The sequence below is a fragment of the Leptidea sinapis genome, chromosome 2, assembly GCF_905404315.1.
Source record: "Leptidea sinapis chromosome 2, ilLepSina1.1, whole genome shotgun sequence".
NCBI lineage: Eukaryota > Metazoa > Arthropoda > Insecta > Lepidoptera > Pieridae > Leptidea > Leptidea sinapis.
Genome location: NC_066266.1, coordinates 19,855,266 through 19,869,708, shown reverse-complemented (window position 1 = coordinate 19,869,708; position 14,443 = coordinate 19,855,266). Strand labels below are relative to the sequence as shown.

The 14,443-nt window shown below is 35.0% G+C and overlaps 1 protein-coding gene across 1 annotated transcript in view; it reads left to right on the top strand.

Annotated features, from left to right (window-relative positions):
• LOC126978182 (xaa-Pro aminopeptidase ApepP-like) overlaps window positions 1–11,990 on the top strand; it is a 38,062-nt gene extending 26,072 nt beyond the window's left edge. Inside the window, exons 12-15 of the mRNA XM_050826955.1 lie at window positions 132–309; window positions 3,454–3,545; window positions 7,171–7,284; window positions 8,177–11,990. Coding sequence (XP_050682912.1) covers window positions 132–309; window positions 3,454–3,545; window positions 7,171–7,284; window positions 8,177–8,302 — 510 coding nt within the window. The 3' untranslated portion in view covers window positions 8,303–11,990. The remainder of the gene's footprint in view (window positions 1–131; window positions 310–3,453; window positions 3,546–7,170; window positions 7,285–8,176) is intronic.
• Window positions 11,991–14,443: the final 2,453 nt, after the last annotated feature.

The following is a 14,443-nucleotide window of genomic DNA, read 5'->3' as shown; positions in this document are numbered from 1 at the left end:
CTCGTCCCGTATTATCATAAAAAAAGAACTAAACTAAATTTAAATTTTTACTCAGGCAGTCTCTAATCTAATTTCGTAGTATTTACATCCTCTTTGATCTTTAAAACAAGACTAATCAAACCATTTTTTAGGGTAATGTTCTGGATGTGCTAGCGCGTAAAGCTCTCTGGGATGTGGGCTTGGATTACGCCCACGGAACAGGCCACGGTGTGGGACACTTCCTGAACGTCCACGAAGGTCCATCCGGAGTGTCGTTCAGACCATACCCTCACGACCCTGGCCTAAACATTGGCCATATACTAAGCAATGGTGATTAGATTCTCTTATTGACATTTAATTGAAAACTTTTCGAATCTACCGTCATTTCTTAATAATATTGAGTTTTTTTTAATAAACAATTTGTTATTTTTAAATTGATATCCATCGCTTCTGGGATTAGTTACAAATTAAATTTGTAACCAAAATCTATGAACGTTGCGGGACTCGAGCCCGCGACCTTTTGAGTCCGAGTGCTCTTACAAACCGTTCGAGTGATGCACGGTTTGTAAATCTTGGAATGTCTACTTCAACTCTCAACCTGAGAATTATTGGGTTTGAGCAGGTTATCAACTGTAAAGTGCATCCTGTAGATGGAGCCACAACCTGGAAGTTGAACAAGACTTACCATGATATACGATCTATGCGTCACTCGAACGGTTGGCTCAGTTGGTAAGAGCGTAAATTTAATCTGTATCGTTTAATAAATTTAAATCTAAGTTATCAGGTGACATTCTTTCGGAGTACTTATATATTATGTTTTGAAACTGATCTAAAAAAAGTGTGTTTTGTGTAGTGGAAATGCAATTATATTTTTAAAGTGAAACTTTTATTACACCGTTTCAAAATTGTCCATTTATCACATGTTTGGTGAATTTCCGATTGAACACAAGGGCCCTTTTTCGATATTTGAGTCAAAATAAGGTGAAAAAATAAATATTTAAATTCTAATAAATTAGTGTGTTTGGAACATAAAAAAAGGTAAATTTTCACTAAATTCTGTAAAAAAAAATCTTTTTACAAAAGTAATAATAAAAAACCAAAAACATGGTTTCTTGAATTTTCACATAAATTTTGAAGTTATGTGAAAAACTTGTACAAACAAATTTGTAGATCTTTTTATTACCTGCAACTTTGCCATTTGACTTTTTTCCATAGGACTTGCAGTTCAGCCGGAAATCGAGTTAAACCGTTACCCGTTATATTTACCCATAATCACCCCCCCTTTTCCACTTCCCGAGCTCAATTCCCCCCCTTATTTCTTTTTCCTTTCATTATTGTTATATTCTCTTCCGTTTCCAATGAGTTTCATTCTACTATTATTATTTTTTTGGTTTCACTGTACCAGTAATGCGACATCCGACATCATCGATGGACGAAAAGTTTCACTTTGAAAATTGTTTTTTAAGTGCATATAGTATTCTGGGACATTTGAAGTACATATTTGAATATATATATTGAAATAATTTTATTTAAAATAGGATATGATATCGCTTATTAAGGCGAAGAGTAAGCAGAAAACACGCAAATATGGTGTTTTTAGACAAGTTTTGTGGTGAAAGTATAGCATTTCGAGCTATGAACACTACTTAATCCTGTTACACATATCCTTAAGTCTTATTTGTAGGTTGCTAATGCTTGCTGTTGGTCATAGTTAACACTGCCGAGCCTTTTTGAACCACCACTTTTCTTTGAAGTTAACAAGTTTTTTGGCATATACATGGTATTTCTCTCAGAAAAGTTATTCTTATAGCTCGTACTTTTTTGTGTAGGTTCATTTATTCAGATTAGTAGTGAATAACGAGGATTGTAAGCATATAAACTGTTTTCCACCCAAGAATTTTGAAAATATTGGCTTTGTTGCATAGATTGCGGGCCAGCAGCCGTGAACTCATATCGCTCATGGTCGCTGGCATTTAGTGTCGACTTAAAAGACAAAAACTACCACCATTCGAAAAAGTATGCATCAGACCGGAAGAAGTACGGGCACAACATACTCTGTGGCAATAGGCAATCAGGCAGTGTCTACCTCGTTATGAACATAAATAAATATAGCACTAGTGTTAAAGTTGATCTAGTTTAATTTGGTTCCGTAATTTTATAATAATAATAATAATAATCCTTTATTCGACTAATAATATGTGGTACAAAATGTTTTGTGCGAAACCCTCTGCGATAGGATACCCTGAGTTGCAGAGGCTAGGTCCTTCCGAAAGGCTATACATTATTAAACATAACTAATTATGTTTAATATGTTTAAGTTTATGTTTAAACTCACTAAAAAGAGGTGTGTGTGTGTGCGTGTGTGTGTGTTTGTTAGTATGTCAAACTGTGCACAAGATTAAATAAATGTTAGTAATTTAATATTTTAATTTTAATTTTAAGAACGTTTTCTGTATCGTCGTATTTTAATACTACTAGCCATGATTTTAATGATTTTGTTAAACAGTATTTATTTATTTTACTTATATTTTTATTATATTTACTGAAGTAGTTATAAGCGTATGCCGAATTAAATTCATATTGTGATTGAGCAAAGCATGTTTTAGTGATTGGGGTACGAAATGTCGTTATTCTGTTATTATATTATAATAAAACTCTTATTTAACACACCCTTATAAATTTTTTCTTTGCGCTAGATACTAAATATCTACAGTAGGCAATCTTTTCATATTCCAAAGCTCAACTACGACTAGTTAGATCCGCAGGAACCTACAACTAGAAAACCAATGCACGCCCCTGCTTAGTGGTCTTCGTTTTTTTTTTTTTTTATAAAATATAGTAACAATGTGATATCTTGCAATAAAATTTATTAAATAGCCTGAGGGCGGTCGCTTTATTCCAAACCTTTACCGCACAAACTTTTTTACACGCTTTTTATTAGCTTCACCTGTATGTATGTTTGTTTGTAACCGACTCATTTGGGCGCGATTTTGACCTATTTTGAACGGCCAGATTTTGTTCTAACTTCGTAGATTTATCGAAGACCCATGACAATACTTTAGTTTGATAATATTATTACATTTTTCAATTTGCAAAATAAGATTTATGTTAATTTATATAATTTTCATCTATCGTCTATAAGGCAGGAATTGATTTTAATTTAAAATTTCAAAATAAATTTTCTAGTTTTATTTGTTTTCGATTTTCTATAGAAAGCGTGTTTTTTAGTTTTTGTTAACTAATATTTATTATTAACAATTCTTTTTAATTTCATAATAAATTTGTTTAGACCCTTTTCCGGGATCTTGTAAAAGCATATGCATCATGACTTACTATTTCGACTTAGCCAAGTTATAAGTTTATGTCTTTTCAAAGTGAGGCCCAACCTCAATCATATAAAATCTCTATATATACCTATATAATACCTAATCTAACATTTGTTTCTTAAATGTAGAGCCTTTAACTTGGTTTCAGAACCCGGTTATTACAAAGTTGGTGAGTTTGGGATTCGCCATGAAGACCTCGTGGAGATTATTGAAGTGAATAATAACACTCAACATCCTAAGGTATGGCCCTAGTTGTAGCGGGTTTAGCCTGGAATTAAATTATGTTTATTAGGAAATAGTACTCAACTTCTTAAGGTATGTCCCTAGTTGTAGCGGGATATGGCCTGGAATTAAATTATGATTATTAGGAAATAACACTCAACATCTTAAGGTATGTCCCTAGTTGTAGCGGGTTTGGTCTGGAATTAAATTATAATTATTAGGAAATAGTACTCAACATCTTAAGGTATGTCCCTAGTTGTAGCGGGTATGGCCTGGAATTAAATTATGATTATTAGGAAATAGTACTCAACTTCTTAAGGTATGTCCCTAGTTGTAACGGAATATGGCCTGGAATTAAATTATGATTATTAGGAAATAACACTCAACATCTTAAGGTATGTCCCTAGTTGTAGCGGGTTTGGTCTGGAATTAAATTATAATTATTAGGAAATAGTACTCAACATCTTAAGGTATGTCCCTAGTTGTAGCGGGATATGGCCTGGAATTAAATTATGATTATTAGGAAATAGTACTCAACTTCTTAAGGTATGTCCCTAGTGATAGCGGGTTTAGCCTGGAATTAAATTATGATTATTAGGAAATAGTACTGAACATCTTAAGGTATGTCCCTAGTTGTAGCGGGATATGGCCTGGAATTAAATTTTGATTATTAGGAAATAGTATTGAACTTCTTAAGGTATGTCCCTAGTTGTAGCGGGATATGGCCTGGAATTAAATTATGATTATTAGGAAATAACACTCAACATCTTAAGGTATGTCCCTAGTGACAGCGGGTTTGGCCTGGAATTAAATTATGATTATTAGGAAATAGTACTGAACTTCTTAAGGTATGTCCCTAGTTGTAACGGGATATGGCCTGGAATTAAATTATGATTATTAGGAAATAGTACTCAACTTCTTAAGGTATGTCCCTAGTGACAGCGGGTTTGGTCTGGAATTAAATTATAATTATTAGGAAATAGTACTCAACATCTTAAGGTATATCCCTAGTTGTAGCGGGATATGGCCTGGAATTAAATTATGATTATTAGGAAATAGTACTCAACTTCTTAAGGTATGTCCCTAGTGACAGCGGGTTTGGCCTGGAATTAAATTATGATTATTAGGAAATAGTACTGAACTTCTTAAGGTATGTCCCTAGTTGTAGCGGGATATGGCCTGGAATTAAATTATGATTATTAGGAAATAGTACTCAACTTCTTAAGGTATGTCCCTAGTGACAGCGGGTTTGGCCTGGAATTAAATTATGATTATTAGGAAATAGTATTGAACTTCTTAAGGTATGTCCCTAGTTGTAGCGGGATATGGCCTGGAATTAAATTATGATTATTAGGAAATAGTACTCAACTTCTTAAGGTATGTCCCTAGTGACAGCGGGTTTGGTCTGGAATTAAATTATAATTATTAGGAAATAGTACTCAACATCTTAAGGTATGTCCCTAGTGATAGCGGGTTTGGCCTGGAATTAAATTATGATTATTAGGAAATAGTACTCAACTTCTTGAGGTATGTCCCTAGTGACAGCGGGTTTGGTCTGGAATTAAATTATAATTATTAGGAAATAGTACTCAACTTCTTAAGGTATGTCCCTAGTGACAGCGGGTTTGGTCTGGAATTAAATTATAATTATTAGGAAATAGTACTCAACATCTTAAGGTATGTCCCTAGTGATAGCGGGTTTGGCCTGGAATTAAATTATGATTATTAGGAAATAGTACTCAACTTCTTAAGGTATGTCCCTAGTTGTAACGGAATATGGCCTGGAATTAAATTATGATTATTAGGAAATAGTACTCAACTTCTTAAGGTATGTCCCTAGTTGTAACGGAATATGGCCTGGAATTAAATTATGATTATTAGGAAATAACACTCAACATCTTAAGGTATGTCCCTAGTTGTAGCGGGTTTGGTCTGGAATTAAATTATAATTATTAGGAAATAGTACTCAACATCTTAAGGTATGTCCCTAGTTGTAGCGGGATATGGCCTGGAATTAAATTATGATTATTAGGAAATAGTACTCAACTTCTTAAGGTATGTCCCTAGTGATAGCGGGTTTAGCCTGGAATTAAATTATGATTATTAGGAAATAGTACTGAACATCTTAAGGTATGTCCCTAGTTGTAGCGGGATATGGCCTGGAATTAAATTATGATTATTAGGAAATAGTATTGAACTTCTTAAGGTATGTCCCTAGTAGTAAGGGATATGGCCTGGAATTAAATTATGATTATTAGGAAATAGTATTGAACTTCTTAAGGTATGTCCCTAGTTGTAGCGGGATATGGCCTGGAATTAAATAATAATTATTAGGAAGTAATACTCAACATCAAATCAAAATCACTTACTTCATGTAGGTCACGGAAATGACACTTATGAATGTCAAAAAATTACTTTTATTATTGAATTTACCACTGCCAGTTCGTTGAGGGTTGAGCTAATGAGAGGAAGTGGAAAGAAACTCATTGCCACTCTTTTAAATCAACACTTAGCTTCATTTTTTTTATAAATTATTTCGGCTACAATATATTATGTAAGGTGATTTTTTTTTATTTGGGACACAAAACAATTACACACTAGATGATTACATTAGAGGAAGAAATAAAATAAGTAGTACTAAGTGCATAACCAACGACAATGTCCACGGGTTACTATATATAAGTGTTAGATAACAAGAAAGAAAAGTAGACTCTAATAACGCTAACTGCGTTAAAGAGATTATAACAAACAGATGTTGCTTACAATATTATTATGATGTTACATATAAGTCTCCAATGAGAATATTTAATTTCATAACAATGAGATTTAAGTTTAAATTTAATTGAATAACATTATGATGACGTGATGCAACAAAAACACTCAAACGTATTCTAAGGTATGTCCCTAGTTTTAGCGGATAAATTATGATAATTCAAGAAATATATTAAAATTACTTTGACAAAGAAGGCTTCCTATAGTATAGTAGATTATTTAGAGTTTAATGATGCATGGTTCTTTCTGGTTCTGCGCAGGCCTCCTAAAATTGTAAAATATTATATTAATTACGCTAAGTTGTTATATGATTTAAAAGATGGGATGGGAGTTTCTTGTTAGTTCTTCTCTCCATGTCAAAGCCCCTTTACGAACTGATGTAGCTTCATGATGTTTACCAAGTGTTGTTCCAATATGTTATGTTATTGTTATATGTTTCGGACACACATTTTACCACTTTGGAAGTGTCTCTCGCGCTAACTATTAAGTTTAGAAAAAAAATATATAAGAAACCTCACCATCAGATCATTTTTGAAGACCTATCCATAGATGAAAACTCAAAAAATTTTGAGATTCAGTTCGAAGTATGGGGAAGCCCCAAAATTTATTGTTTTTTTTTTTCTATTGTTGTTGTGCGAAAATCTTAATGCGGTTCACAGAATACATCTACTTACCAAGTTTCAACAGTATAGTTTCGGGTAAAAGTGGCGGTGACATACGGAAGGACAGACAGACTGACAGACATGACGAATCTATAAGGGTTCCGTTTTTTGCCATTTGGCTACGGAACCCTTATACGCTCGTGGCGTTATTCATTCATTGCGCAACCTACCCACTCGCGTTTCTGACACTTCTTATACAACTGTTGCAGGCTTCAGGTCTACAAGGAGACTATGAGGGGAGAGGAGTTCTGGGACTCAGAACTCTAACGATGGTCCCACATCAAGCTAAGTGTATTGACCTAAGTCTGCTCGACGATTTTGAGGTAAATATTTGTTAAGTACAGGTTTAAAAGTTAACATTATAAAAAATTTGTTTGTTATTACGAAAATTTATAATGTTACCATTGGGAGGCTTCTTTTCGGTGCCTCTTTGAACTGTAACGCTGTATTGTGAAACTACTGGCCAAATGAGGCTTAACATCTTATGACTCAAGGTGACGAACGCAGTTGGAGTGCCTCAGAATTTTTGGGTTTTTCAAAAATACTGAGCGGTACTACATTGTAATGGACAGGGCGTATCAATAACCATCAGCTGAACCAGTTCGTCTGGTCCCTAATTCTCATAAAAAATCGCGTTAGTTTTTTTATTGATAATCCGCTCTCACTCGCACAGTAGTTGCCTCTCTTTCTATCGCATAACTCTTACCTCTTCTGACGGCGTTAGGGTTATCGATCACAGTGCTTCGTGCGTTAAAAATCACTGTAACTTCTACATTTTTAGTCAAATTACTACTCGTTGTGGTGTTTCAAGTAACCTTAACTCACTTGCCATCAAATAAACGTCTTATAAGTATAAAAGACGCTAAGTCCAACTCTGTTTTTTTTTAATGAAAAAAAGGGATGTGACGAGCAAGACATTCAGCTGATGGTAACTAATACGCCCTAACCATTACAATGCAGTGCCGCTCAGGATTCTTGAAAAACCCAACAATTATGAGCGGCACTACAATAATTGCGCTTATCACCTTGAGACATAAGATGTTAAGTCTCATTTGCCCAGTAATTTCACTAGCTACGGCGCCCTTCAGACCGAAACACAATAATGCTTACACATTACTGCTTCACGGCAGAAAACGGCGCCTCCCACTGGTTGTTGTTATTAAGTAAAAAAAATTCAATTCAAATATAAACTAATAATTACTTTTTCTGTTCCAGTTGATGTATATAAACGCGTATCATGATAAAGTGTTTAGAACTGTTGGACCAATTCTACAACAGCGCGGCTTCGACGAAGACTTGCAGTGGCTCCAAAATGAATGCCGGCCCATTGAACGGAAATAGATGTACGTGTGTTGTGTTATGACGTCATTCTTCTTAATTTCAGCTGCTACAGACTCAACTACAGATGTAAGGCCAACAAGACAAGATAAATAATGTAAACAAAGTTTCAGGGGTTCTAAACATTTTCATCGATATCTTTGAATATTGAGATAAATTGATATATTGGTATAAGGAGTATATTACGCTAATTGAAAATTATTTTCTACTCAAGTTCGTTTTTTAAATTATTATCTATTTATAACGTATATATAACTCTATACATTTTCAACACACGATATTCATTTATTCCCTTTGAAAATTAAAAATAATTACGATGGGAAGACTACAACAGATGCCTTTTTTTTGGAGAAGGAGGACAAACGAGCGTACGGGTCACCTGGTGTTAAGTGATCACCGCGGCCCACATTCTCTTGCAACACCAGAGGAATCACAGGAGCGTTGCCGGCCTTTAAGGAAGGTGTCTACTCCAAATGTCACGAAGGGCTGCTGAAAACCAGTGTTGTGTTGGTGTCTTCTGTACTGACCAACAATGTACTGAGTCAGCTCCTTTTAGCACTGAATTATGCGCCACACAGTTTTTTAAAATTTTATAATTTATTTCATTTATTATATTAAGATTGTAATTAATACATGGGGCACGCTAAAAGTTTTGCACTTTTAGCTAATCGGAACTATTTGAATTTCGAGTGTTATATTTTTTGTAACGTTGCAACCTTCTTAGTAATAATAAAAAACAATTGGCGGGAAATCATTTGTCAACGGTTTTTTTATCACAAGTTACGTTCACTTCGTACGCAATGAAAATGGAATTAAGTCGATAAGATTTTAGAGCGATGATTTTTTATGATTTTAAAAGTTCTCTCTCTCCGTAAGACTGTGCCGCTCGTCTTCAAAATGCTTTTGGGATAGAAGCACTTTGTTTGAGCACCGTGAGGCGATGGTTTGCTGAATTTGAGAGAGGTCGGGTTTCTTTATATGCCATCAGTTCCGTGGTCCTCCCGTTTTTAAAATGGTTCTATCGCTTTAAAAACTTTAAAAACTGTTTAAAATGTTAAGGAGAGTATTTTGAAAAATGACATACGTACTGTAAATTGAAGGTGTATGTTTTTTATTGCTAATAAAGTGTTTCTATTGTAATTCAAATTCAAATATTTTTATTCAAAATAGGATGTGACATCACTTATTGAAAGTCAAAAAAACCCATTCCAAAATGAATGCCTCAGGCCTGAGAAGAATGGGCGCAACAAACTCAGCGGGCTTTTTTTTTCATCGAAAAAATATTGTACAATTAAACTTATTATTTAAAAGCCTGAGGGCGGTCGCTCCATTCCCAATCTGTGGTATCATTAAGAAAGTCATTTATGTTATAGTAACCTTTGCCACACAAACGTTTATTTAACAATTCTTTTGAATAACGTAATACTTTTGTTTTGAATATTTTCTGAGATCTTGTTGTAAAAGCATATACATCGCCCCACAAGAGAAATTGTACAAAACAAATGTGTTACGAAATTAAAAAGAATTGTTAAAATACGTTTGTGTGGGAAAGGTTACTATAGCATAAACGATTTTCTTAACGACACCACGGACTGGGAATAAAGCGAACACCCTCAGGCTCTTTAATTATAAATGTTTATTGTACGATATCACATTGTAATCCATATTTTTATATAAAATAAAAGAAGCCCGCTGAGTTTTTTGCGCCCATTCTTCTCAGGTCTGAAGCAGGTTCTTTTGAATGGGTGGTAGTGTTTGACGTTCAATAAGTGATTTTGAATAAAAATATTTGAATTTGAATATCTATTCTATTAATCTCTTTATTATTGCAAAGAGGTACGTATTAGAATAAGCGAATCGGCGCTCTATGACCCGCGCGCGATTGATTGTAATTCGGATGATTTTAGTGAATGTACCTGAAAGCTATTGTAACAAGCTACCATGCAAAAATAAACCATCTTATAAATAAAATAAGGTTCAGAACTTGGTGAGGGAATACGGCCATATGGCACACTCGGTTTTGGCGTATCACAAGTGGGAGGCTCCTTTGCACAGGATGCCGGCTAGAGTATGGGTACCACAACGGCTCCTATTTCTGCCGTGAAGCACTAATGTGTAAACTTTACTGTTTTTGGGTCTGAAGGGCGCTCTAGCTAGTGAAATTACTGGACAAATGAGACTTCACATCTTATGTCTCAAGGTGACGAGCGCAAGTGTAGTGCAACTCAGAATTTTTTGGCTTTTCAAGAATCCTGAGCGGCACTGCATTGTAATGGGCAGGGCGTATCATTTACCATTAGCTGAACGTCCTGCTCGTCTCGTCCCGTATTATTATTATTAAAAACAAAAAAAATCTCAAATATTTAGTACTGTCGATTTGGGAAGGTTAGTGGCGTTGAACATCTATTTATCTATTTCTATACTTTGTCCACCTACATACATACAGAATTAAGGATATGAATAGTAAAAAAGTACTAATTTTATAATAATTTCATTTTTTTTTCAAATTCTATTTCAAAATCACTTTATTCACGTAGGTCACGGAAATGACACTTATGAATGTCAAAAAAATTTTTTTTTCGTATTGAATCTACTGCTACTTCGTAAAGGGTTGAGCTAATGAGAAGAAGCTAGCAACTCCTACGTCTACTCTACTCCAGTCTCCTACGGATCTCCTCATTTCTGATTCGACCAGGCAGGGAAATTCCGAGAATATCCCCCTCTCGCATTATTCACTTCACAATACCCTTCAAACGTGTACAAACTATTTAAAATTATATATTTTTAATTGTTACTAATGAATCTTCAAGTTACTTGTAACAGAGTAGTCTGTGGTCGTACCGATTCATTCCATTGCAAATCGGTACTCGTATTTAGGTAAAACACGTACGTATTGTTTACTCGTGTAACGCATTGACTATTTGACGTTTGAGTGTGTTTGTTGCACCACTTTACATATTATATTGCAATTGAAATGATTTGTAAAACAATGAAAATGTAAATCTTGATTTAAAAGAGTGACCATGAGTTTCTTGCTACTTCCTCTCATTAGCTCAACCCTTTACGAAGTAGCGGTAGATTCAATAAGTAAAAATATATTTTTAAGACATTCATAAGTGTCATTTCCGCGACCTACATGAATGAAGCGATTTTGTTTTTGAAAAAAAATGAAATAATTATCAAATTAGTACTTTTTTTTAATATCCTTTATTCTGTGTGTATGTAGGAGGAAAAAGTATAGATTTCTATACTTTTTCATATATGACCAACGCCACTAACCTTTCCAAATCGACAGTGTCCCAGGGCACTAAATATTTGAGATACGCCAAAACCAAATGTGCCGTATGGCTGTATTCCATCACCATGTATGTACCACCCTTATTTTATTAATCATCATGATTTTGATGATATTAAACTCAAATGCAAAACCTTAATTTGTTTCAGGTCACAGCTCACTTGAAGAAATACAGACTATACCAGCTAGAAGTGAGGACATCTACAAAAACATTGACTGATTTTAAATTTATTATATAACCATGTAATTTCAAGAATAAGTATTTTTGCTCACTATGTATATGAATATTGCCTTGTCACATATAATGCGTACACGAAAATATTCGCGCCTGTATTTCAAATGAAGAAATCATTTTCCCGGTTAATGGAAATTTTATTATTAAACTTATTTTTTTGGTATTGTGTTTTACTATCAAGAGACAAATTCTTTTATTCAAAATAGGCTTTTAAAATCACTTATTGAGCGTCAAAATCATTATTATTTACTGATTTAATGTGATATTACTAATTGGAAGTCAAAAATTGCCAGCCATTCCAAAAAGTATGCCTCAGACCTGAGAAGAATTTGCGCAAGGAACTCAGCGGGCTTTTATTAAATCGACAAAATATGTTTACAAAGTAATATTGTACAATTAAACTTATTATTTAATAGCCTGAGGTTGGTCACTCCATTCCCAATCTGTGGTATTATTAAGAAATTCATTTATGTTATAGTAACCTTTAGCACACAAACGTTTTTTTAACAATCCTTTTGAATTTCGTAATACATTTGTTTTGTACATTTTCTGGGATCTTGTTGTAAAAGCAGATACATCGCCGGACAAAAGACTTACTGACTCGACTGAGCCGAGTAGTAGGCATAACAAGTTTGTTTGTTCCTGGTGTTAACATTGTGGTTATGACAGTTTCCAGCAAATTCACTTATGTGCCTATGAACATACATTACATTATCAAGAATATATTGAGAAGCAACAGTCAAGATGTTAATTTCTTTGAATTTTGCTCTCAATGATTCCTTAGGGCCTAGGTTATAAATAGCGCGAATAGCCCTCTTCTGCAGTACATCTGTGGTATCATTATGTTATTTAGTTCTATTTAATACCAAATATTTGGACTATCATCATCAGCCGGAAGACGTCCACTGCTGGACAAAGGCCTCCCCCAAAGATTTCCACGACGATCGTTCCTGCGCTGCCCTCATCCAACGTATTCCGGCAATCTTGACCAGATCGTCGGTCCATCTTGTGGGGGGCCTACCAACCCTGCGTCTTCCGGTACGACGACTTTACTACGGCCATCAGTCCGTCGAACTATGAGCCCTGCCCACTGCCACTTCAGTTTCGCAATCATTGGGACTATGTCGGTAACTTTGGTTCTCCTACGGATCTCCTCATTTCTGATGCGATCTCGCAGGGAAATTTGGACGATGCGGCAATCGAACCCGCGCCTCTCAGGCTCAGTCTGGGTGCTCTTACCAATTGAGCCAATCGTCCGAGTGACTCATCGTCGTAAATCTTGGTATGTCTTGTTCAACTCTCAAGTTGTGTCTCCCGCGGTTCGAGTGCCACAAAATGTCCAAATATTTGGTAAAATTAAATTTGCATATTTAGTCCTTGAGGGATATCACTTAAAAAAAACGAACTGTTTAATAATGAATATATAACAATATGTTTAATACCCGGCTAGATTATGGGTACCACAACGGCGCCTATTTCTGCCGTGAAGCAGTAATGTGTGAACATTACTGTGTTTCGGTCTGAAGGGCGCCGAACGATGAAGATTTAATGAACATTTAATCATTATTACATTCCGCGGTTTAAAATTATTTTGATAGGAGGTATTAATCAATAAATATTGTCGTCATATCAAATATTAGTATGATATAACCTATAAACCATTTTAGATAAAAAATATCTTTAAAGATTAGTTTTAAATTTATAAAGAGTTGACAAGGTTTCTGAGCTTAGGAAATGCAAATTCGTACAAATTATAAATGTAGGTATATGACACGAAATGTATCGACAATTTCACATTCTCTGCACCCCGGTTTCAACGCGAATTATTTGACCGTTTTCTCAAAAAGGATGTATTTTTTATAGAAGCATATTAGTGTGTAGGTGACCTCTGAATGCTAAGTGATCACCGCCGACCAAATACTCTTGCAACACCAGAAAATCACAGGAGCATTGCCGGCCAAATAAATTATTAGAATTGTCGTAAAATAGATTATTTTGATAAGTAATTGATACTCAAAATGTTATCTCACGCAGAACGTATTAATTGGATCAGTTCTCGATAAGATTATGTACCGAGTGCTATGGAGTTGCAGTGGCTTTTAATATTATTGTAAGTATTTAATGTTTTTCTACTAACTAGTGGGTGAATGAGTGAAGAAAGAATGGCTAAGCTAATATTTAAGGCAATTGTGTGTGGCAAGTGGATCGCGAGAGACCTCGTAGGACATTCTTTGACCAAATTCGTTTTAAAAAAGGAAAAGTCCAAACCTGCCGGAACTTGCCGGCATAAATTAAAAGAGTAATGAATCTAGAGGAAGCGCGTGATAGAAGCAAGCGGCGTTCTATTGTCTCTGCCTACCCCCAGGCGTACATGTGTGTGTGTTCTAACTAGTTTAAGGCCCGTTTTCCACAAAAGCGGAGAGGAAACGTTTTGATAACTAATCATATTTCGTTATTTCCACATCTATCCGCTTAGCTTCGGTGGAAATGGATCAAGCGCAGAGGAGAGGAGATGTCTCATTTTTCTTTGATTTTGTGCCGCAAGCGGCGCGGCACAGTGGAGATGTGAGATGTATCCCCACAAACCGCAAAATTTTCGTTCGTTCCGTATTTT